This window comes from Rhyacophila brunnea, unplaced genomic scaffold, assembly GCF_057557595.1.
Source record: "Rhyacophila brunnea isolate RB1 unplaced genomic scaffold, BYU_Rbru_1.0 scaffold_23, whole genome shotgun sequence".
Classification (NCBI taxonomy): domain Eukaryota; kingdom Metazoa; phylum Arthropoda; class Insecta; order Trichoptera; family Rhyacophilidae; genus Rhyacophila; species Rhyacophila brunnea.
In genome coordinates, this window is record NW_028232893.1 from 21,631,203 (window position 1) to 21,659,112 (window position 27,910).

Genomic DNA, 27,910 nt, shown 5'->3' on the forward strand with positions numbered 1-27,910 from the left:
TGACTGTTTAAACTTATTGTACAACTATACTTACCTCAATACAAACATATGATTAATTACCCTCGATAACGGGCGATAGCAGTCTTGTGCATAGAATAGATGCGCAGATATATTATGTAACTGCTAGGAAAAATCTTTTTGAAAAAAATACGACATCAACCTGTATCCACTGGATTCGCGCCAATGTGCTTTACCAATTGACCCATGTATGTCCTATCCAATTAAGATGAAATCAACTAGTAGTTGAAACCATGGAACTCGGAAATAGTGGGAACTGAAATACCCAAGGGGTATGGAGAAACAGACAACCAATCTTGAGTGTGGAATAATATGGGATAAACTTAAACAAGTGTCAAGAATACGCTTGTCGCTCATTTTGACAACTGCTCTCGTTTTATGCACTGAAGCTCATTCAATATTGGTGTTGCAACACACACTATTTATTACACGTCTATAATGTGTGGTTCATTTTCGTTTTCATTTTCTTTATCGCTCACACACTCATAACCCTGCGTCAACATGTAGTGTATTGGGGAATAGCCTATCGGAATTTTATTAATCTGTTCTGTGGTTGAAACGTTTCACAAATTGCATTAATTTTGGCACTCGGCTTTTGTGTTTAATAAAGTATCAGTAATTACTTTAATTATCATAGCAGATAAGCGTGAAGTTCGATAGTTTTGATAGAAGTTACAGCAACACCGAGCTAGAGGGAAACAATGAAGCATGAAATAATAACGGTAGTACTAATTAAATTTACCTCATGTAATTCGTGCGCAGTAGAAGAAATCAAGGTCAATTTGTTATAATTTCAAATATCAAATGACTTATGTATGTTCAATAAAGAATGTCACCTTGTGAATTATTCCTTTGAAAAAAGAAATCATAGCATAGACTATAATCATAGTCAATTCATGTGGGTCAAATTTCATAAAACCTTCTTCTCGGCTTTTCTCAGATATTACTTATATTACCTATATTAGATTTAAGTTCGATACCAGAGCTTTTTTTTTTAAAAACAAAGGTGCCGGAACTCACTTCTTCAAATATTATTTAAAGCAACTTTTCCTATGCCACGGAGGGCATAAAAAATTAAACAAAATAAACGACTAAAGTTGTAAAAAATAAATTGTAAAAACATCATTATATTTGAATACAAGTATAATATAGTGCTTTTCATGGCTCCTACATCCTGAAACGGGCCCCCTACCTATCACGTAGGTTAAATGCAGTTTGACGCTCTATAGCAGAGGGGGGCAAACTGCGGCCCGCCGGATATTTTTTTGCGGTCCGCCATCATTAATTGTACTTCTGATTACGAATAACTTTTTTAAAATTAAAAAAAAATATATTGATACTTATAGATTTGTTTAGCAATAGTACGCGATCCATTTTCAATAGATATTGATAGTGTACCGACAGAGCTACAACTTGAGATCATTGATCTGCAGTTTGACACTGATTTAAGAGAATTGCATCGTCGTGAAGAAATCTCCAAATTTTACAATGCCCTTAATTCAGACAAATTCGACCAACTTAAAGATTATGAAAGAAGAATGTTCGTTATTTTTGGATAAACCTATACTTGTGAACAAACATTTTCGATCATGAACCTCAAAAAAAATTCTTAACGATCAAATATATTATCTCCGATGCCCATTTACAAGCAGTTTTGAGAATATCAACTGCAAAATTAACACCTGAATTTAAAAAAATGGTAAAAAATGTACAACAGTTTCATTCTTCTCATAATTTTTTTTGTAATATTTATTTTTGTGATAATAAATAGTGTATATCTAAAAATGGTATTTAACTTGCGGCCCGCCGCTCATTTTGAATTCTTGAATTTGGGCCTCCATCCAAAAAGTTTGCCCCCCTCTGCTCTATAGTACCGTTTTTCAAATGGTGTCTGAGGTAAAATTAGAGGTATTCAGTGTATCAATTATATTTTATTAAAAAAAATCTTTCAGTCAAGATATTTCTTTTTCCACTACAAAAATTTTCTTCGCCTGAATTTTGAAAAATCGCCTAGAATCGAAGACGTTTTTAAGGTCTTTTTGCCATAAAATTTCGGGAAATTGTCTCCGAACTTCCGCGTCTCGAATAAAAACTCTATTCTTGTATTCTTTCTAAAAAAAAAAAATCAAAATATTGAGATTCTCATTAACCATATTTCTAAAAATGAGAAATAACTTTTCTCAATGCTTCTTGAGAATTCACGATCACAACCTCTTATATATGCTGTCTGCTGACACAACCACAAAACTTTGCGTTTTTAAGTGACCGGATCAACGCGATGGTCACACAATACGAGTACCTATTACTATCAATTTTACCATCTCCACGAAATTTACACTTATAACTTTGAGAATGATTAAAAAAAACAAACATATTTCATAGAAAATATAAAATGTATTTAGACAATATCAAAGGCACGTAAAATTATTGTGTATTATTAATTACTAGATAGATACATAATGAATAGTAAAATGTTAATTTAAGATAATCTTAGATTTAGTAATCTATTAATAAAAATAGCTGTGTAAAAGCTTTATAAAAATTAATAACATTTGTGTAAAATTAATTCATGATAAACATATTATTGACATCGCAATTATTGTAACCTGTTGTAAGTGCAATGTTTTAAGATTGAAATTAAATGTAATGCAGAGTAGAATGTCAGGCGGAAAGGACTTGAGCCGATTGATATAGTAATAATATATGATGATGGTGGCTGAAACCACACATCTGTGATATCTGCCACAGGTAATTTTACCCTTACAACACGTTACATGGAATAATATTTCCAAACCTCAGAAGTAAACTGAGTTATTCAGAAAATGGCAACTTTTTCACACGAGCTTCTCAAAGTATTAATCAGTGGCGTGGGGTAACTTCCTTGTAGGAAAGCTGTTACATACAAAATACAGATATAAGTATATTATCTACTATTTACTACAGATTATCTGCTTCTAGTTTTAAGACTATTTGAATCATGTCATGTAGTATTTTGTGTGGCATTGTAGGATTCGTGGCTCCGATATAATCTTGTAAGTACTTAATCAATTATTTCTGGGGATGCTCTGTACCTACAGCATCTATGGACCACATGGCACTGTTATTAATATACTTACATTACTTCTAACAGATGTATAAACAAATTATTTTTTTATATAATGAATAAAGTCTGTAAGTAATATTAAATGGTAAATAATTAAAAAAATAAAATCGTATAAAACCAAGTGAATTAAATTTATGTATAGATTGAAGATAGTCTCACCAATAATTATTACTGAATAACTGTTTTAAAATTACATTGTAAAAGGCCTTCACTTATTAATTAATTTACATGATTTTACAAAGTAATTTACTGATTTATTTATAAACACCGCATACACATAATATGAAAGAAACAATTGTCATTATTCGTATGGAACATAACATTTATAGAATATGTAATAGGTAACTTAATAACTAAAAACATACAGCAAGATTAGATTAAATAATAATCGATTTGAAGCGATATGAAACAATTACAAATTGACGACTCAACTTATTAATAATTATTTCACAGATTAATTTATTGGTTGATTTATAAACAGAGTATCCATTTATGAAAGAAACCATCATTATTTGTATAGGTCGTGCATAAAATTTAAATAAGGAATATATTAACTAAAAAACTAAGTATGTCAAGTGTAAGTGTCAGTGGCGCACCCAGGATTTAATATTGGGGGGGGGCCAAGGAGGAGAATGTAAATTAGTCCCATAGGCTCTTTTTCTTCTTCACACCCTAATTTCTCATTTATCGGTCTTTTGTCTATTGCACTCGGTGTACCTACACCATGTTCCCCACATCCTGAAACGGGCCCTCAGACTAGGATATTTGGCGGCCCCCTACCTACCGCTTAGATTAAAGGCAGTATGAAACACTAAATTAACGTTTTCCAAATTGTGTTTTAGTTCAAATTAAGGGATACATACAGTGAATTATTGGCAATTTTTAATACATCTACTTTAATAATGGAGCTGTCGAGTATCGACACATAATAATCAAAAAATATATTGCACAATTATATAAGTAATTGAAAATGTTCATGGCCATGAAGTATAATAGCGCCGCAGGCGACTTTTTTTACTATTAAAGCTAATTTATGATGTGTGTTTATCTCACTTATCTGGTCAACCCGACACGCCGGGCCCCCCATAACCCGGGCCCCCCGGCTAGAGCTCTGTCAGCCCTCCCAAGCTATGACCTACACCACTCCGGAATTCGGGTGGACACGGAGAATTTTTTGACAGTTCCATTAGGGATTGGGTTTCTAAAAAAACCCGGCATTTTCGAAATTTTTGTGTTAGAAATAAAAATCTAAGAAATTTTTCTATAAAGGTGCTGGTGAATTACATTCTGAAATTTTTTATTTTGGGGGGTGCCAGGGCCCCCTGCCCCCCCCCCCCTGGGTGCGCCACTGGTAAGTGTAGTGTAAGTAAGTCAATGGATTTTCGTAGTCATTCTGAATATTTACATTTTACGACATAATGTGAGTGAAATAGAAATATTTAAGTAATTCAGATCCAACTCGACGATTGTGATGACAAATTGATTGAAGATGTCAGTAATCAATTTCCGATTCACATTATTTGCTTCATTACGATTGAATTATATTACTGTGCTATAAATAAAGTATTATCTATATGTAAAAAATAAACTGAGTCCTCGAAACGAGACTTGAGTTTCTCAGATTCACTGGAGAAAAAAAAAATTGGCGGGAGATAAAAATATGACTCGGAATTTTTCAAATTTCCCATTTAATATTTTCTGTGACAGACAGGTTGGAATGGCAATTTTCAAACATAATAATTAACTCTCTGCGTAGTCAGGCAGGTACATTTCCACAGATCTGGATTCATCAAATAATATTTCCTCGAATCTCTTGGTTCAGATTTCATCAAAGTAACTGAATAAGTATATACCTATTCATTATAAACTAATAAAATCAAATAGTCGGACCAAAAATGAGCAATTATCACCACGCGTGGGTGACGTTTGTATAGCAATTTCAATGTACCTATGCTATGAATCATGGTTTGAATCGTGACGTCTCATTGGTCGACTATGTAGAGAGGATTTAGTAACTTGTTATTTATCCGTAGAGAGCATTTAGCGATTCGACTCAATATTCACTTTGATATTTTGACCAAACAGAACGGAAGTTAATACTAGCACCTAGAAAGCTGATAGATCTATCGATGTAGCACCTACCTACGTATATACATTCAAAACTAATTTTAATAAATAATCGGTCAGAGCAGGTTTGGCGACTAAGTGACTCAATTGGGGAAAACTTTACAGGACGACAACACATCTTTAACCCATTTGCTGTCTTTAGTAGATGTCATCGCCTTTTCAAGTTGTTTAGATATAAGAGTATTGAAAGTATTGTTCGGAGTGATGATATTCGTATTCAATTTTTCGTGTTTCGCACCCATGAATGACATCAAGGATGGCAGTATAATCAGTTTGTAGGTTACAAATGCGAGCACCGGGTTTCCAGGAAGGCCGAATATCAACTTGGGTTTCCCGTTAAAAATGCATGTGGCAAAGATGGTTGGTGCATTTTGATTCATCTCCAAGCGGGTAAAATGGATTGAAGCCTGGAAGTCTTCAAGCAGGACATATTCAAGAATATATTTGTGCGGTGAACGTAGTTCCTGAGTGGCTACAATAATAACATCACTTCTCCCGAAGGCCTCCTCCAATGCAGTCTTAATTCGATCAGGATCCAGTTGTATTGCGCCCATGTTATGCATCATTATATTCAATTCCCTGTAATATAGACAACAAATATATTGAATAAAACTACACTAGTGGGAAGTCAATAAATTTTTGGTGGGGGAGACATTAAATAGGTACATATAATTAAATGCAATAAACCAAAATCTACTAATACACTATTTCTTTTATGCAATTAATAATTCAGAAGATTTGAGAATGTAACATTCCTTATGATATAATTTGAAAACACCTCAGGTATCTAATTACGACGAAATTAACTAGTGGTTTTTACATGAAATGCTGATAAAAAAAAAAGATAGAGTTTTTAAATTACATATTTTGTATGTTCAATATAAAGAATGTTACATTCTTAAAACTTGTGAATTATTCGTTGAATAAAAGAAATAGTTTCTTAAATTATTAGCAAGTGCATGTACGTAATAACTAAAATTTGGAATGGTCCGGGTGTCGCGATTAGTAATTAGGGCACTCAATTATTGATACCTCGACAAGCCAATATTAATGCTATAATACCTGAGGTGTTTTCAAATCATGTATCTATATTCAAAATTGACAAGGTTTATACACTTACAGAGATGGTTGACCACGGAGTACTATTGCTTTTTGAATCTTCCAAGCATGACTAAAGCAAAATGATACATATCATCAGCTGCTGTACCTTTTCAATACCTCGTGTCATTCAATGCGTATTATAACACTATTGAACATTTATAAGTCCTGTATCATTTATGAACAGACTGCCAGCAGGTACACTTCATTTGGATTTAGCTTAAAATTGGGCATTTTTAATGATAAAAATATTTCAGAACTTGGTGGTAGTTCTAGGCCCTAGGCCGTCGGCAAACTTTTGGACAAAAAGAGCCAAATATGAGTATCACCATGGTTAAAAAAATTTTCGAGAGCCATACATATATTTTTATAAATATGATTTATTTCAGTGAATGTTATTGTTTATGTATCAAGTGAAGAAGATTTTGCGAATAAAACTAACGCAAATATAAGTTTTTATTATTGTTGAAATTATAAATATATTTTTTAGATACAATTAACAATTACAAGTTACATACAATTTTCACGCATTTCTTAAAACTAATGTGAACAATGACCTTCCTTGCATTTCTTTGGAGAGTGTGTATGTTTGGTATGTAACTTCTAGTTTTTAATTTCAGGTGCGACTCCAAAAAATTATCATCAGTTATTTGGCTTCTCTAAATGCCATTTATATTGTTCATGTTTGATAATGATTGTTCACATACATTATTATTATTATTTAGACTCGAATATGAGTTCGGAAAGCTATTCCATAATATATATTAAAAATCGTAGTATCTACTTTATGTATATCTTTTAGAGCGCCCCACTTGTGTTGTGAAATTAAATTGCATTTGTCTCTCTCCAAATCCTCAATTTTGGTGGCAAGACCTACAAATTTTGAGCTCCATAACTATTTTATTGTTAAATCCACCAATAAAATTGTATTTCAAAAGTGCTCGAGGCGGATTTAAAACAACAACAATCATACCTTTTCAGCGCTCGAAATGGAAAAGTTTACGAACCGGAGCGCTCGACAAATTTTCTGAAGATATTTACATAGTCATCAAATCGTATGTGTTTTTAATAAAAATAAGTGTGTCAGATTTTCTATTCTATGGCCTATCTAGCTCAGACGATCAACATATTTTTTCCACGAGACGGAACAATAATTTTACAAATTTCACGAGCCGGAACGGCGCTCCGGTGCGTTCCGTTCCATTTCGAGCCCTGTACCTTTTTGCATCAACTATCACGGAGGAAAAATTAGGCTCGCCATAATGTCATTATATAATATAATAAGTGTATAAATCAATGACAAAAAAAAAATTGTGAATTTTGCAAAAGTTTTTGAAAAAATTGGGAATTTGGAAAAGAGCCGCACGCCAATACCCAAAGAGCCACATGCTGCTCGCGAGCCGTGGTTTGCCGACTCCTGCCCTAGGTAGTGGTGGCCAAGCCGTGGCGCATTGGACGATCCTATCTTTGCGCCTACTTATTCTTTTGAAGTAGGCCCCATAACTAAATCCATCTTCATATTTATTATTATATAAAACTTTAAATATGCAGCATGTTATGTTACCGGTTGTGAAATTTGTGAATCAAATTAGAGCAAGAGACAGACGAATTCAGAGAATACTGTGAATTGTTAGATTTGGAATATGGTGAACTTAACCTTCATTGTGAGGTGCGATAGCTTTCTGGAGGACGGGTTCTGAGTAGATTTTGGAAATTGAAAAATGCTGTTTCAATTTTTTTAGCACAGGAATATGAACTACCTGATGAAAGAACCCTATTATTTGATTTGGCATTTTTAGTTGGCATTACTAGCCATCTCAATCGTCTAAATTTAAAACTACATGGCAAGAATAAATTATTTCCTAGCTTAGTAAATAGCATTAGTTCATTTAAAATGAAATCAAAGCTGTTCATCTCTCAGTTAGAAAATGAGGATTTGAGTCAATTTCCACACTTGAAAGAGCAGAATGAATGTACTGCGGATGATAGCGATTTGACCAAATGTATTGAAAAAAATCAAGATATTGCAAGGGTCATTTGAAAGTAGTTTTCATGATTTTGCCAAAGAAGAAAACTGCATGCTCGCATTTATAAATCAATTTTCAATCAGTGAACAAAATGTAATGCAGATGCATAGTAACATGCAAATGGTACTGATTAGATTTAAAAACAAATTCATTATTGAACATGAAATTTGGTGAGTTTTTTCCAGATCAAAATGCTACCGACATAATTAATTACTGGCGTTCATTACCTTGTGAACATTTCCCAGAGCTAAGAAAATTTGTTAAAAGTTATGTGTATATGTCGCTTTGGATCGACACGCAGATGTGAACAAGCATTTTCATCCGTGAAATTGATTAAAAGCAGAAAAAGGTCGCGAATAACTGATTCAAATTTGAAGAATTCTCTGCTGCTCTCAGTAACAAATTTAACACCAGACTAGCGAAATCCAAACGCTCAAAAGCTCACAGTGCTCCATCCCGCTCAGAGCTCGCTCTCTCTCTCTCATCACATCCAACAACTGTGGTCCAGAGTTATCTTCACCAAACGAGACTCTCTGGAAGCTGTAACACCATCACCGGGGTCCACGACAGCAATCATCCTCTCGTCCAAGAGATCATTTCTGACTATTCTAGATTGGTGCTCAGATTAACGTGTTTTTTGAACTGGCATGAATTACTTAATTTAATTGCGTGATTGAGTTGCAGATCCTACCCCATATCCTTATTTACCAACCCCAACCGTGAACGTAAGAATGTAGAAAAGGTGTTTGAGTTGTATGCCGCATCTGTCGTCTGTGAACAAAATTGGCGCATGGTATACAAGAGGTTGGCCACCTAGGCCCAGGGTTTACTATTTATATATAAAAAAAAAACAGTATTATGTGTATAATACTTGAAAATATTTACCTAATATGACAAACAAATCGATGAACCAGTGCAAAGATATTGAATGTCCAGTTTTTGTCGAAATTGAGTGAACATAATATCACAAAACACATAATGTTCGCATCGTATATTTCTGCTGTAAAAATATTGTACGACATAATAGGTTATTTGAGAATATCATTCAAATACATATGTCCATTTCTCATGCATCTTAAAATTCGATTTTCAAAAAACATACAAAACTGGATATCTTTGCACTAATGACTAAAACATCGAAATATATGATATAGGTACAATTAATATATAATTTTATAACACAGGTGAGTGCCGTCCAACTAGTACCTGAGACAGCAAATAAGCATAGAAATCCAAAAGGGTAATGCAATCGCTGTTTTAGGTATGCTTGAGGGGGACTGGAGAAGACATTTTATATACTTGGCGAAATCTACTTCATATATTATGCTAATATTATATTTTATAGGAAATTAAATTAATGAAAGTAATTATAAAATATATCATATTTGCACACCTACAATAATCAGACAATTCATGAATAATATATCAACCATTATGGTGCAACCATTATGGTGCAATCAAATAGGTGAATAAAGTATTGCATAATGCACACCATTATTTTCGACACGCTCAGAACGACGTTTGTATTCAAAAACCTAATAGCACACTTCAATACATTATGTTTTGAAATTGGCCTCTGTAATCATTAACATCGAGGAAAGATGGAGGAAGAATATGCAATATAGAGGAAGATTTTAGAAATTAATTTCATTCACTTACCCAAGTAAACTAAGTAGTGTTTCTCTGATGGTAACAGAATCCAGCAAAGATTCAACTTCACCCCCCTCTTGGCATTGTTCTATTGAAAGAAAAGAGACTCTTGGCTTGGAGTAGACAGGAAGTAATTTTATCTTCAGATGAGCGAGTAATCCCTTTTCAAATGGTCCCATCAAAGTGCCTTTGGATATAATGATTTGATTTTTCTGGACTCCAACACCTGCGTTGTTTATATTGTACTTTAAATAATTGTATTCTTCATACACATATTTACATGTTATGTGATTATCATTTATATTACAATCTTCCTTCTGAAAAAGAGGGTGGGGGGAAGTTATAGTAAGTAAAACAAATAGTTATTGTAAGTATTCATGCTCTTAGCTGCGACAATTATTACCGAGGCATTACGCTACTCAGCGTTCCGGGAAAGATTTTGGCAAACATCCTCTTGATGAGAATAAGAGACCCAATAATGCAAGTCCTCAGGGTGTATACCTGGACGAACGTATGGTGACCGAATCCACAACCTTCGATGTCTTCTCCAGCAGAGCCATGAGCTGAATAGTCCATTGGCCTGCTGTCCAGTTGTAAATAGGTAGTATCGTGTATGTTGCAAGACTGCATACATGGATCAAAAAAATTTCCGTTCGCAAATAATAAGTAGGTACCTAAGTCTTGCAACTAAAAATAACGTAGGTATGATGTGATCAGACCAAAGGTCGTTCTATAGAGATAGAGCCTTTACGTATGAAATTGAAGCACCGGTCCACATATGAAATTAGCTACAAATGACTTTGCAATTCAGGCTCATTTGAAGATGACAGGCAGCAAATAATTTTATACTTGGGCACTAATTTAAACGGTATTTAATTGAAAAATCCTGTAATATTATAGTAAAACTATTTATAACAACTGCAGTCCGATTAGTAATCTCAGTGAACATTGGAATGGAACAATGAATAATGGAAGCCATTTTGATATTTTTTGTGGAGTTTTCCAACGTGCATTTTCTGAATAATTTCAATGTCAAAACAGAAATAACTTATCACACTCATATTAATATTCCAAATTCTTTGAATCAGGTAATGTTACATTTATCATTTTTCTAAGAATTGAGGTATAAAAGGGGTGCATGTTGATTTTCAAGCAAATCTGGTGTAATATTACAGCCTTTTATGAGAAATTTCAAACTGATTGCGGTTTTCAGAAGATGTGAAATTTAATGCCATATTATGCCAGATAGTTACGTATTTTGAAAATTATGCTAAGTCTTGCAAGAAAACGCTAAGTTGGCAATGATACTTGTCGCCCATTATTAAAACGAAAAGTTGATTGCGCCCTTTACATCTGAAAGGCGGTCGACCTCCTTCAAAAGATTTTTTTCCTCAATTTTTTGCTTCTATAGACACAAAAACATCCATAGAAAATTGTCAACTAAATAGGTTTACTCAAAATGTGTGGACATAAACGTTTTACAAGGTATGCAATGAAAAACTTGGAATTGTTATTGCTGAGATAGGTAAAACATGCATATATCAAAAGTGTAACTGCAGCTGTAATTGTTGGCTATATCACAATTATATCATTTCGGTATAACCCTACTTTTTGAGGTACTCACCGTTACTACTCTGTTGGCACCAGAAGGAATGGTGTCTCCGATGCTGACACTTACAAACGTTGATGCAGGACACTCTTTGCCAGGTACCAATTCGATCAAAGGCCACTTTACTTCGATATCTTTATCATTAGCAATAAAAGCGAATCCATTAACATTGGATATCGGAACTGAGAGAATATCATCCGGTGCAATTACATTATTCGCCAATACTGATCCTAAAATATTTTTAATCGAGCAATATTCGATTCGGCAGTTCAAGTCTTGTGACATTCCAAATATGACTTTCAATGCAGCCTCGAGTCCCAAAGTATCATCACGTGTACTGTATTTGATTTTACTAATATCAACTTTACTTTTCAATTGATTCTGATCGTGGTTCATAGTTTCTTCTTCATTCGGGGCCAATTCTTGGGTAATTTTCGATGATTTCTTCACTAATTTGAGTAATTGTGGCAACACTGCTTTACACGCAGTATAATATTCAGTTACAAAATCAAGACGACCAGGAAAGTTGAAGATAAGTGTGCCATCTAAGATACCGTAGTTCAATCCATGACAGGTATCAGGTAGCAAAGCATCCAAACATTGTAAAAGAAATTCATTAGGTTGTTTGATGCTGATTCCTTGCATAGCCTCCATAGCAGTACAGTCCGATTCTAATACTAAACATCCTACGGTAATGATGAAATCAATCATTAGAGTATTAGAAAAAAATATAATCGATTTTTGAAAGAGTTCTTCGTCTTTGAAAATGCTCAGAGTGTTAATTTCAGCTCCTTGAAATGTCTCTTGCAGACTGGTTTCCAGAAACGTGACTGACTCCGTGATATCTTCATTTTTCAATACCAAGACTAAGCACTTCATTTTCTGAAAATGAAAGAGACCAATTAGATAATAATTATTTACAACTAGAAACTATTACCAGATGACAGCGCCACCTATCAACATTTTTGGAAGCGACGTAGTTCTGCATCCGTCAAACTATTATAACTATTATGAGAGTATCCTAGAACTCGTTTTCTTTCACAACTCGATTAAAATAAACCATTCCTTTATTCTCGTGTCAGTTGATATTCCAAATTTCTAATTTAAATTTACATAGGTATTGTATCTTTTTTACACCTACCCCAGTAAAAATGCCTTCTCCCTGTCCCACTCTCTTTTACACATTTAGGTACATAATATTTTTTCTCATGTGTTACTGATAATTCAAGACAAATATTATTTTAACCCTTAACCAGGTAATGGTAATATGCTTCCCACATACAAATTGGCTGTGCTTTATCGGCATAGATAAGATACTTTTTATCGGGCAATGGTTTTATTTTACCCACTATCAGTTAAAATTCAACAACGAATATATTGCCTATGACTCAAACATAATGAAGTGTGAATCATAGATAAGATACTTGTGTGAATCGGAATGCGTCTGCGAGTTTGACGGTTAGTTGTTTTACATGTCTATGACATGTCTCGACTCATAGACTAATCTCGACTTGTACGTGCGTTTTTAGAGCAAAGCAGTTAAATAATATCATTATGTCGAAAAAACACAATATCAGTCGCAATATTTTTTTATATTTGGTAGATTATGAGTTATTCTCCTATATTTGTATTACAATTATGTAAAATAATTTATTTTTTGTGAAATATAATGCATGGACTTATGTGGGGATTATACCACCTTTGCCCGTTGTCGTTTAATATTTTTATTACCATGAAACTAAAAAATCCCTATATAAGCCAAATGGAAATTGAAAACATTATATAAGCAAGGAACATAACCTAACCTAACCTAAAGCAAAAGAAGGAACGTTCATACGATACAGGTTTTGTAGTACAAGACAGGTCCAAATATCAATGCAAAATCTGCAAAGTGCCCTTGTGTGTAATTCCGTGCATGGAAGATTTCCATACAGACAATAATTAATAATAATTAATATTTTTTCCATTTTCTCGGTTTTGATTGATTGTAATAAATGTACGAAAAAAATTGCTTGTTTTATTTTGAAAAATGTCAGGCTGTGGTAATATACATCCCACAATCTACTTGTTAAACCTATCTCTTACCAGGCAATGGGAAAATCGTTCCCACCTAGTTTTTTAGTAGTTTTCTTAGACCTACTGAAATTTTCATAAGTACATATAATTCACAAATAAATAAAGGTTATATTTCATAGGAATCATAATTATTGCTCTTGTAAGTTCCTGGGGCCTGGTTAAGGGTTAAGGTAATTAATAATGGGTGGAGTAAATGGGAACTAGGGTTTGCAGTCATGCTGGATTTTGTAATGCTCGAAATCTCGGGATTAACTTTTATATAATTTTTATAAATTAATATTGTATTTTTGTGATTTACAAAAGTACATACAACAGTACTAAAGTAGACTATAGAACGGGTATCTAGGATCATAAGGGCGAAACTACAAAAATGGCTGTTTTGAGTTAAATATTGCATTGTCTTGCTAGAACGCAGTTCTATCATATGTACAAAGATGAAACTCGTACGTATAGCGGTTTGCCAGATATTTCTCGGCGTATCTACAAATTCACATGGAATTTTAATGTCATATGGGTGAATATCCTCTTACACCTGTGACTCTGACATTAGTGCCGATTAATCAAGGACACTTCGGCGGAAGCGGCGTTTCGCCTTTATGTCACTGACATAAAGTTTAGTTTATGGAAATTTCGTAATTTTTAGTTTGGCGTAAGTTGTCAATTTGACTTACGTAAAACGGTTCATATTTGCATATCAACAATGTTTTGGAGAGGTAATGCTTGTGGATATGTTTAAACAGAACCAACGTACAAGCATGCGAAGTAAGTAATTACTTATTATGTATATTTAAGTTATGTTATTTCGACTCCCAACCAGTCAAATTGTTTTTAAATGTAATCTGATTAAATATTTATATACTTACAGCATCATTATAAATCATGTTTTCGCAGATCTAAATACAGAATTGGAAGACGAAGAACTGAATGTTTTGAACTCAAATCATGTACCAGATAATACACCGACTAATGATTATAATTTCGAGGAGAATAACTCTGATAAACAGTTAACCTTGATGAAATATTATAATGAATTGTTCATTTGTTCAGATATGGCTATCCACTAGCTAATTGTATTAAAAATATGATTTTTTTTCTCAGACATGCATATTATCATCTCAGGAGTTATTTCGTGGTTGCAGAGCTCAAGATAATATTTTCGAGAGTTTCTCCCTGATACGTTACCAGGATGGCCAGCAAAATGACTAATGGAAAATAATGCAGAATATTCACTCATCATAAAAGACATAATTGAACTCTATTAGGTATTATGTAGTTAATATTTTATATTTTTTTTTAGAAAATCAGACTCAAAATATCTGTCTTTTGTATTAAAAATACTATTTCTTTTCTTAGACGTGCACAACATCCCAGAATTTACTTCGTGGTTGAATAGTGAAACAGGATTTTTTGAAGAGATTGTACCTGAGCCATTACCAGGACATTCAGAACAATTATTATTGTCAATGGAAAATATATTAGAACCTACGCATGAACCACCATTATATGCTGAATTTAACCATGGTATATACTTCATAATATTATATTATGAAAACAGATAAAAGTGAGTTAATTCATCGATTTCCTGTAGAACAAACTCATTTACAGCATCTCAGGAATTACTACGTGTTTGAATAGCTCAACCGGTTTTTTTGAAAAATTTAATGGATGCCCAGAAGAAATTACATTAATAAATAATGTCAGTGATGTCCGATAATGTTCAATTCAGAAATAAGATTGTGTTTTCGATGAGTTGAATAGTAAACGAAAACGTATTGCTAAGCCCTAGGAATGGACAAGAAATAAACATATAACTAATAGACAAAACGGAAAGTCATATGTTTCAGTTACAGGTAAGCAAATTGAAGGAAGTTATTTAAGGTGACGCATCAGTGAAACGCCAAATAATTCTCAACTGTACGCGCGACGAAATTTTGTACTCGCTTCGCATTCATAGAGAGAACGTTGAGTCAGACATACGTCACTTTGCTGCGTGATGGCGACGGGCCAATTAATTCTAAAATCGTGTAAAGATGACTAAAAACGTTACCCATTTACTTTAAAAAGAAAACATGTCAATGAATATATTATTATTGTTACAAATAGAATAATAAACAGAACGTAAAATGGACGTATGTTGGATTTATATGAGAAATAATATTTCGTTTGACAGGCGTCTTTTGCACCCGCGACCCGCAATCCGCACATCGCCTAGCGACGATCTTTTTAGACCGTGCCTCAACTAATGCATGGCCTTAAAGCACAAAGACTGTTCTAAATGTCCCAGAAAGTGCAATGAGAATTTTACCGAAACAGTGCGGCAGACAATGTTGAATTCATATTGGTCTTTAGGCGATATTGAAAAACAAAGACCGGATGGTGCCACAAGATGTACATTGTAAAACATAGTCATTCCCAAAAATTTCGATAGTTAATCAAATGTTCTTTGAATCCGGGCACTCGTAAATGAAATGAGATTCCGTTCATGCGAGAATCGAAAACTAATGGCTCAAATAGACTCTATGACAATCGGTCATATAAATGCCGAAAAACCCGTTTCTTATGTTGGCGTCCTGTGTCACAGGGTGTCACAGAGTGTAAATACGATGTCATAGCTGTCATACAATATGTGTGTATAAATGTCGGAATGGCATAGATTTGATCATAGACACTAAAACGCTCTTAGCATATATGTGCCCGATCGTCATATAGTCTATTTGAACCATAAAGCATTTAGATATAAATACCATCCATCCGCATGGTACTCTGCTGTTCAGATGGCACATAAAAAATACAATGTAACTGAGATGGATCAACAAGATTTTCTTGATTTTTCTGAATTACAAAAATGCATATTAATGAATAAAAAGATTGATTCGGATGGAAAAAATATGGATTTGACGAGCCATTCAAAATGCTCCAAGTCATACGAAGAGAAACCAGAATAATTAACCATTCATCTTTTCGACTCCAGCCTAAATATAACGCAGCACTTTCCCTCACTGCGATAAAGATATCAATGGGCATTATTCAGGAACAATATCATTATTTTTACAATTCTTTAAGGTTGTCAATTCTTGAAAATAATTAGGAAAACATGGATGAAGAAGATGCATAACAAAATTATGTACGAGTATATAGTTAGATTTAGGAATAGAATTTGATGAAAGATATTACACCTATGTTTTGTATTAAGGGGGGACATGCTCGTCGAAGGTCAAAATTGAGTTTTTATTGTATATTCAAACCATGATCCTGGACACTCCTTAAACGTTGTAGATGATCTATTTATATACTTTTGAAGCCTTATTATCCTTTATAGTTATTTTAAACATTTGATGACTGCATGAAGTATTTTTGTTACATAAAATAGTATTATTTTAAACCTCTCGCTCTAATGTTTTAGAATATAGTCATATTTCGGTACATAACTGTGCAGTGGTGTTAAGATTTTTTACATTTATTAATTTTTAAACGCATTTATAAAACCATTAGCATAATTTATTACGAGATAATTTTTGTAAAATATTCACGATAAAAAATTATATTGATAATCTCTGTGATCCCAAATTTGACAAGAATTAGGCATTTTATTATTCAAAAAATCGGCAAGATTAACACATTTCAAGATAATTCTAAAGATATTTATTATAAGCTATGTCTTTGACCATTCAAGTGTGATAAACATCTTATGAATAATGATTGCTTTATAATAATTATTGACCTAAGAATAAGGTAGTGTTTTTTTGAAATACGCCATTTCTTTTGTCATTCCCCAGTGGTTAAGCTACAACATACGGCCGTAGCCATAAATTGACAAACTATAATTGAAGTAAAGAGTAAAATGATATTGACGCGCGTGTTTGAACATGTACCGTTTAAAAAAAAATTAAAATAAATTCGGTTAAGTACATGTTCAAACACGCGCGTTAACATAATTTTACTCCCTACTTTAATTATAGTTTGTCAATTTATGGCTACGGCCGTATGTTGTAGCTTAACCACTGGGGAATGACAAAAGAAATGGCGTATTTCAAAAAAACACTACCTTATTCTTAGGTCAATAATTATTATAAAGCAATCATTATTCATAAGATTTTTATCACACTTGAATGGTCAAAGACATAGCTTATAATAAATATCTTTAGAATCATCTTCAAATGTGTTAATTTTGCCGATTTTTTGAATAATAAAATGCCTAATTCTTGTCAAATTTGGGATCACAGAGATTATCAAAATAATTTTTTATCGTGAATATTTTACAAAAATTATCTCGTAATAAATTATACTAATGGTTTTATAAATGCGTTTAAAAATTAATAAATGTAAAAAATCTTAACACCACTGCACAGTTCTGTACCGAAATATGACTATATTCTAAAACATTAGAGCGAGAGGTTTAAAAGAATACTATTTTATGTAACAAAAATACTTCATGCAGTCATCAAATGTTTAAAATAACTATAAAGGATAATAAGGCTTCAAAATTATATAAATAGATTATCTACAACGTTTAAGGAGTGTCCAGGATCATGGTTTGAAAATACAATAAAAACTCAATTTTGACCTTCGACGAGCATATCCCCCCTTAAGAACAAATATTTACCAGTTACCTTATTTGAAAATATTTTGAGAGACAAAAGGGCGAATGTCTCCCATTAATTATATTTTATTTTTTTCCAATCTAACTAATGTCTTAAATGACGATATTGATGCTCTACATTACTCTTATGAATATGTTACAACAGCTTTAATTTATTATTTTTGTATTTTTACAGTGTGAAATTGTTTTTTTTAACAATAAAAACTATTTTACCCTATTTTACCTTTATCTCAGTACAGTGTTTTTGTAGTTTCGCACTTATGATCGTAGACCCCCGAGAAGTAACTGCATACTTAAGCAGTACAATACCTCCGATTTTTTTTCGTGATTTCAATGTTTTGTATTGGTTTTTTCTTTACCTACACAAGTTAAAATGTCTTAACAAAACAAAAAAAAATGTCAGTTCAAGAGAAAAGGAAAATGCTCGAAAAAGCTCATAATACGAGTATATAAGCCAAGATTAGGCAACAAAATAATTTGAGTAAGGATGCAGTCAAGCACGGAGCATAGAACGAATAAAAATGGGGTAACAGTAACGAATCAACAGTTATGACAACATAAATATTATCATGTTGACGTGTTCAGATATTCTCAGCGATAATGACTCTCGGACTAGTTTAAATTAAATGCCCACTATTTCGTTGCATTTGTATATACACACCCCATCCATTTATTTACTATATCGATGGATACAGTACTCCATCCAAAACAACCCTAGTATTTAGGTACTTACCTACAGTAGGTTGAGGCATGATTTTTGGTCTTAAAAGATCTTGGCCACAAAACTGGTAATGAGTTTATTTCAATTCGTATAATATTTAAATAAAAGGGGGCCACGTCCGCCCTTATTACATAAAATAGTATTGTTTTAAACCTCTCGCTCTAATGTTTTAGAATATAGTCATATTCAGTACATAAATGTGCAGTGGTGTTAAGATTTTTTACATTTATTAATTTTTAAACGCAATTATAAAACCATCAGTATAATTTATGTCGACATTGTTATAGTGTAATATTTACGATAAAAAATTATGTTGATAATCTCTGTGATCCCAAATTTGACAAGAATTAGGCATTTTATTATTCAAAAAATGGGCAATATTAAAACATTTGAAGACAATTCTAAAGATACTAATTATAAGCTATGTCTTTGACCATTCAAGTGTGATAAACATCTTACGAATAATGATTGCTTTATAATAATTATTGACCTAAGAATAAGGTAGTGTTTTTTTGAAGTACGCCATTTCTTTTGGCATTCCTCAGTAGTTAAGCTACAACATATGGCCGTAGCTATAAATCGATAAACTAAAACTGAAGTAGGGAGTAAGAACATGTTAACGCACGTGTTTGAACATGTACCTAACCGAAAAAAAAATCTTTTTTTTTAAAACGGTACATGTTCAAACACGCGCGTTATCATGATCTTACTCTCTACTTCAGTTTTAGTGTGTCAATTTATGGTCAAATTTATTTATACAATCATTATTCGTAGGATGTTTATCACACTTGAATGGTCAAAGACATAGCTTATAATCAGTATCTTTAGAATTATCTTCAATGTGTCAATCTTGCCCATTTTTTGAATAATAAAATGCCTAATTCTTGTCAAATTTGGGATCACAGAGATTATCAATATAATTTTTATTGTAAATATTTAACTACAATAATGTCGACATAAATTATACTGATGGTTTTATAAATGCGTTTAAAAATTAATAAATGTAAAAAATCTTAACATCACTGCACATTTATGTACTGAAATATGACTATATTCTAAAACATTAGAGCGAGAGGTATAAAAGAATACTGTTGTATGTAATAAAAATACTTTATGCAGTCATCAAACGTTTAAAATAAATATGAAGGATAATAAGGCTTCAAAATTATGTAAATAGATTATCTACAACGTTTAAGGAATGTCCAGGATCATGCTTTGAAAATACAATAAAAGCTCCATTTTGACCTACGCTGAGCATGTCCGCCCTTAAGGGGCGGCTGAAGAGCTCCGTATTCAAATATAATTTAGTATGAAATCGACCTCGGCGTCGTACGCACGTTAATTTAAATCGATCTTTTGGCAAAAATCACTAATCATCGGAGATTTTATTTAAAAAAAACATTATTATTAGTATTATTACTATTGTCGACCATCTACATTATTATTATTGTGGACAATCTTACATTATTATTTGATAAACACCACCTGCACGTGTCCGCTGATCAGAAAACAGGGCTGTCAAAATAATATAATATTTGTAAAATGTTAATTTCATCATAGTTTTTAATCAAACCTGTGCAAGTACATACTGATAACTTGGGTGGATATCGTGGCAAACATACTATTGATATATCTACGGGTATATTATTATTATAACCCAATTCAAATTGAACATAGGTTGATACTCAAATACTATTATAGTATCTTTATGATTTCGAGAAAATAATACGATGGAATATAATATAATCCATTTTGGTTGCCAGTTTTTACTGCGATGAATCACTGTGTTCCTTACTGTCTTTTTTTATTCGTAGGTTTGTTTACTATGTACACCGAGAAATTTCCATTAATAATATCGGAAATGAGTTGGAATATAATGCAACCAAAACTGGAAAAATTCTATTATGGGTGTTTACTTTTTGAATTAGTTGACCCCAGAAAAACAGGTACATGCCACTACGTGAACCACAGTGGATATTATGCCGGGTCCAAATTGGCAGCATGTTGCCGGCAACCTCGTTAAATTTTACGATAAGTATGATAATTATCGTAAAATTTTTTAAGCCATTATGATAATTATCGTAAAATTTATCGAGGTTGTCGCGCGACATTGTTTTGCGCCAGTGTGGACCCGGCATTAGATGCACAAAACTTAAATAAAATATATTATAAATTAAATTTAAAAAGTACAATATAATTAATTGCGTCGGCAGCCCTGTCAGACACTTTTTCTAGCGACAGTCATTTTTTATAGTCATTTTTTATATGCCCGCCAGTCCGATGGATTAATAAAAAAATAATGTGTCTAGTGACTGTATGTTAATAATTATTTTTAGGCACTCTTAATATAATATATAATTTCGCCCATTGGCTTTACCTACCACTTGTTTCACTAGTATAAAAGTGAAGTTGCGCAGGCAATAAAAAGTCACTTTCTTTTTATAGGCAGACAGTAAATTCTACGTTTTAAAAAATATGCATTAGAATTAAACAATACCTATTATTTTTAATATGTAGGTCCTAAACATTACAAATAAGCACTATTCATTAGTAATGTTTTTTGGATAGCACATGAAATAAAAATGTAGGTTGATATGTATGTCAACATCCTTCGTATGTTTAGTTGTCGGACAATTTCAGGTTAAAAAGTTATTAATATATTATTAAGTTTATATCGTGGCCAACACATAATCAAAAAAGTTATCATATCCATCATATCAGTTGCAATACTTCCCACCAAAGAACTGATAAACATATTGAATTTAGTAACATTAAATGTTATTAGTAAATTTATTAGAAAATAAATTTTATTAGAAAGTACTATTTTTTGGTCACCCCATAGCTTCACTTCACTTGTAGGGAGTTTATTGAGACAAACATTGGCGGCAACCTTTTTATATTAACTAGTAGACCAGTTATTATGGACCACATGTAAAAAAATCATATTTTCAATTCTCAAGGCCGATTCTGTAGAGCGTCCTCTTAAGCCAAAGGGCGGTTTGTTAGTAGGTACGTACATGAAGCCATATTAGTAAAATAGCGACATTATTATAGTATACACATATGTATAAAATAGTAAGTATATTATTATAAAAGACGGAGGAAACAAAGCTGGAAAGGGATGAGAAAATTAATACACTTACTGGTCGATGTTGATATTGTTCTTCACACTGGATAGGTACTGTAATGATTTAGAAAAATGTGTTAAATGAAATACAACTAAGAAATTAAGCCACACGACGTACCCGAAACAACCGAAATTGATGAATGAAAAATTAGAAACACCTTGTACCTAAACTGCAGAATGCAAAATGACGTGTGATAATAGCTGTTATTGATGACTTTCGACATAGACTATTATACTTTCTTAATTTCATAATTCGTTCGATTACTCAAGAAAATACACTCATAGAGTAATATTACACCATGTAGTCCAGTGTTTCGCAACCGGTGGTCCGCGAGTCGACAGTCAAATTATACAAATGTAATGTAGAAAAAAATGGTTAAAGTAAATATTTTTTAAATCATACACAGGTATACAAAGAAATTGGTTTGCAAATTTCAATCAACATTTTACATGGAATTCTTACAATATCGCAACAACAAACGAAGCCTGACTCTTGTTTTTCAAAAGACAGATGTTTACCATTGAAATCAATCTAATCAATGGGAAGTAAAAGAGCGTGTTTCTCTATTACACAGTGTGCGACAGGTAGTCTGCAACAATGATTTTTTTTATTTACTTACCTAAAACTAAAAAAAATCATTTTTTACCAGTGTGTGCGTAAATTTTGCGGCAGACGGCTTGTTATCAAAGCTAAACATTTTTGATATATCATATCACGAGATTTGAAAGGTTATTAGTTTGAAATTGTTTGGTGATATAATTTTTCATTAAAATATTTTAAATTTTTTTTTGACCATGTCCGATGCTAATAAGATCATATGGGCCTCCATATAGTGGAGGTTTGTATTAACAGATTTTGTTTTTACGAGAAATGGATGTTAGCCAATTGCTCAACCTATTGGGTCCATACTCTAACTGCTACACAAAACTACTACTGCAAAAAGAATATGTGCACTTCCGTGATTTTCCGTTGTCAAATCCTTCAAAAAGATTGTGTTTTTTATTTTAATTGACATTCAGAGGTATGTCTTGAGCGTTAGTAATTTGTTTAGTTAGTTATTTCTAGCTGTTAAAAATATATTTTAATAAGTACACATCCCACAAAACAAAGAGTATATAGAAAACAATTTTAAGAATACGAATTCCATTTCTACTCCAAAGAGCTTACTTAAATGAAGATTGTCAATCAATGGAAGAATCAACCATATTCAAGAATTTGTCATATAAGAATTGGCGCTGAAAAAGGCATTCACAGCACTAGAAGCCTCTGCCAAAGAATGGGCTTACACATAAACGAGGGAAAAACTAAATACATGCCTGTCTATGTCACACCACGAGAAGGAGCACCAAAGCAAGATATCAGTGCATACACGTTTGATACGGTCGACAGTTTCGTATATCTTGGTTCTCTTGTAACTTGACATAATATTACAGAATAATATATTTCATGAATACATTTTAAAAATGTTTTATTTTTTTGTGTTTCCATCCCTTTATTATTACAACGTTTTTATTAGGTCGTATTCTTATTTGTCCGGTGGTTGTTTATCCAGTACAAATTTTGCAATCGATTCTAAACTAACTTCCCGACAGACATATTAAACTTTTAGAATATATCAGAACACGATGCCAATGCATTTTTTTTAATACGTTAAGTCATCTTTAAATAGAATTGATTTCATTTTCAGTTAATTCATTTTTGTATGAAAAGCTATTTCGACACCATTATTGGTTGCTAGGGGTCTGGGGTCCTAGCAACTAAATTATAAATATATACGTGCGTTACTATGGAAATCAATATGAAATGTCAAAATAACATTTCAGTATTATTTCTATCAAATACATTTTTTTTGATCGTTTAAGCTAGTCAAGTCAAGTTTATATGATTCAACAGAAAATTTTAAAACGTTGTATATAAAAAGTTCTTGTAACTATTTTTTAAATTAAAATTTGTGGGAAAGGGTGAAATTTTTAAAAGAGTGGTTTTTATAATACATTTTTATCACGGGAGGGTCAGCGAAACTTCATACACATTGAAAAAGGTCCACGATACCGAAAAGAATTCGGAACACTGTTATAAATACTCAAGAACTCTACTCTAGATTTTTCTAGTCAATTCCACTGATTTTTAATAAGTATTACTAAATTTCAGTAGATCGAATTATATGTTTGGCAATAAATACCTACCGAATTATTGATTTTTTTTTTCGAAATTCAAGAAATCCACTGATATTTGAGTGTTTTCCATAAGTAAACTGATGGTTATTTTAATAATAAACTTGAGATGATTTATACACGCCGTTTTTTACTGTGGATTAAAAATATTTTGGCTGTCATTTAAAATATGAGTACATACCTATTCAATAAGTGAGTAAATTAATAATAATATAACGTTGTGTAGTGCACAAAACAATGAATAAAACAATAAAAGTGTAAAAAGACTTTTCTTTGTAATTCCGTCAGAGGGTAAGCCTTAACTTAAAACAGAGCACTTGTGAATTAATAAATTCCAAACAACATAAATAAAGCACTTGTAATATGTTTATCAGTTGATCTGATTTTAATAGTTAGTCGAAATTGACGGTCATTTAAACAAAATCTTTGTGTAGTGTTGCACGTTTTAATATTCACACTCCATAACCTATATTGTTGAGAAGCCCTGACTTACTTTAATTTGTTTACTTGTCGCGACAGTATTTGTATATACCAATTAGATTTCTATTTTATGAGTAAACAATAAACACTAGAATTATTATTCTTCCCAAATTCATTCTAGGTATTATCTATTACCAATATCACGCGGTCTATTGTCCAATTGAGACAATAACAGATCAACATGGACCAATGTCTAAACTCCCGATTTCTCATTGCTTTGTTTATCTATTTATTTTCAATAATAAGTAAATAAATGTTCTAAATCAGACTTTCGTCAAGTAATAATTAATCCGAACTTCTCTTCGTACTCGTAAAGATACACACCTCTTTCGTTCTGTTATATTATATGATTCTAACCCCTTGTTATAAATTGTCATCTGTTTATTATGTTATAAAACTGTGAATAATAATAAATGAACAATATTATTAATTAGTATATTTTTATTATCCGCAACCCATAACGCACGTATTTCAAACAATAATCCCAATAATATGCGTCTCTAAAAAATAGTTGCGTCGAATGGTAATTATTATGAGTCAATCAAATACACAGTAATATTATAACAATATCAGGATGGAAAATTCTCAAATTCCTACGTTTTACAACGTTTTTATTATTAGCTCGTATCGTTGTTTGTCCGGTGGTTGTTTGTCCAGTACAAATCTTGCAATCGATTTTTAACTAACTTCCCGAGTAGTTGAACGTTTGAAACTTTTAGAATAATATATCAGAACACGATGCCAATGCATTCTTTTAATACTTTTAGCCATCTTTAAGCAGAATTGAATTCATTTTCAGTTAATTCTGTTTTGTATGGAAAGTTATTTCAGAAAAATCCGTAAAAAGTAAAAGACTATTATTGATTGCTAAGGGGGTGGTCCTAGCAACTAAATTATTAATATATACGTGCGTTACTATGGAAATCAAAATGACATTTCAGTATTCTATATTATTTGTTTGTTTGTTTCTTATTTACTTCATATCAAATACAAGTTTGAGCATATTGAGCATAATAATTCAACAGAAAATTTAAAAACGTTGTAAATTTTTATTTAAATAAAGAACGATCATTGGATAGATTTTTTTGGACCTATCGCACAATACAAATAAGGCACACAATCGCTTGCCAAATCAGAAAAAGCTGTAGGATAATAATATAAGTAGATTAATACCATATATTAATTATTAAATAAAACTTGATTTATGCTGTGCTATGTGTAACCAGCAAATAAAATTTTGTGTTGTAGAACAATTGCGTTATTGTGAGTAGTATCAGAAACAAAATAAGAACAAAAGGCATTATTCAAAAATTTCAATCACATTTAGAAAGGGTTCCTGTCTCATTTCTGTTTATGTATAAGTCCATAAAAGCATATTCTGAGATAATCAAGAAAAACTATTAATTTTACACAAAACTTTATTACGAAATCGTGAAAGTCGAACAGTGACGATAGAGGACCTATTGGCTATACTTTGATGAGCGCGAACAAGCTCTAGTCATAAATATAGCAGAAATAATAAACGCAATACGAAACTAAAAGTGGTAAAGCTGTCGGCCCTGATAATATTTACAATGAAATGTTAGACCGATTAGAAATTCTACTCGATTTGTAATAAAATTTATGAAACCGGCAAAATTCCCTAATTGGTTGAAATAGACATTTATCACTGTATCAAAAAAGGCGAATAGCAAATATTAAGATCTACAACTAAATCAGTGAAGATAAAAGAGTCACCTCAGCTATTTAACCTGTACTTGAAAGCTATTTGCAAGGAAGCCTTACAAGGTGAATCCATGGGTAATTTGGTTAATGGGAAACCTATCAGCAATATACCTACGGTATGCCGATGACACAGTGCTGATTGCTGATGGCCACCGCAAACAGCTTGAAACTTCTCACAGTAAGGCTAGAATATTACACCAATTTGCTTAAAATAAATTAATTTCGAGGATAAAAATGTGTTCTTTAAATCAGCGGTCCCCAACCTTTTAAACCCTGCGGACCACTAAACTCAAAATCTTGAATCCCGCAGACCACTACCACGTATTTTTTCCACACTTGTTAAAAATTCGATATGTCAATATAATGATAAAAGAATTATAATAAATAAACTTATTACCTAACACAAATATTCATAACGAAAAATGCAAATTTTATATTTTATAAAAAACAAAAATTTTAAATTTCATTTTATTAAAAAAGAATCAATACAATTATTAAATTAATATGAATTCTACGTCGACATAGAGGTGCGTAAAAGATAAATAATTACAGGTAACAGAAAGATAATCAGTGTGACCTTTGTTGCTGCTTGTTTGAAACAAGCTGTTGGATCTTGGTTCCAATATAATCCCCGTATTTCCGTGTCTGGGATCCTCTTTGGATAATAACGACAGAAAGAGTCAGTGAGCGACTGTAAGTGCTGTCGAACAAGAGTTATTACCTGTCGGTTGACATCTTCCTGTTTTACACAATCATCCAAATTAGGGAACATTTCCAGATCTTCTTTAGCCAACCGCGTTTGCCACAGCTATATATTCCATTGAAATGCATCAATTTTGCCTCAAAATGTGAACACGTCCGTGTGCAGTCCTTGCAAGGACACATTCGACTCGTTCAACAGAGAAAAAATGTCTGCCAGGTATGCAAGCTTCGCCAGCCAATCGTTGAATGTCAGGAAAGAGATCTTGGAACTTCGAATTATTTTGCTGCTGAAAGAATAACTTGACTTATTGGAGGTCAAACAATCGGGTAAGTACTTTGCCCCTCGACAGCCATCTCTCCTCGGCGTGAAGAAGAATATGGGTAATATGCTGAAGGCATAGGCAAGGAAAAATATTATAAAAATATATTGAAACTTATTATTAAATACTAAAATTGCAAATATATTCGAATTACTCTGCGGAACACCAAAATTCTCTCACGAACCACCGGTTGGGGACCGCTGCTTTAAATATTGATATTTTTCTTTTCCTCACATTCGACCAGCTGCAATTCTAGATCTCCCACATCAATTGGAAAAAAAACACTGATGGTTTCATCTAGTTTTTAGACCAGTGATACTCAACCTGCGGCCCTTTAAGCTTTTATGTGCGG

At 32.4% G+C, this 27,910-nt stretch overlaps 2 protein-coding genes across 3 annotated transcripts in view; both read right to left on the reverse strand.

The window, feature by feature from the left end:
* Positions 1 to 27,910, reverse strand: part of LOC147069709 (phenoloxidase subunit 2-like) — a 91,862-nt gene that overhangs the window by 52,190 nt on the left and 11,762 nt on the right. Inside the window, exon 6 of one of the 2 annotated variants that reach the window (XR_015071195.1) lies at positions 26,996 to 27,522. The exons of the other annotated variant lie outside the window; for it this stretch is intronic. The gene's annotated coding sequence lies outside the window, so the exon portion shown is untranslated. Of the gene's footprint in view, positions 1 to 26,995; positions 27,523 to 27,910 lie in introns of those variants that run through there. 2 annotated transcript variants of the gene reach the window in all.
* On the reverse strand, positions 5,203 to 12,625 carry LOC147069710 (gephyrin-like). The gene is made up of 3 exons (XM_085950687.1): positions 11,648 to 12,625; positions 10,033 to 10,340; positions 5,203 to 5,827 (listed from the first exon to the last, which is right to left on the reverse strand). Exons 1-3 carry the CDS (start codon positions 12,509 to 12,511, stop codon positions 5,332 to 5,334), a joined length of 1,668 nt encoding a protein of 555 aa, XP_085806813.1. The 5' UTR covers positions 12,512 to 12,625; the 3' UTR covers positions 5,203 to 5,331.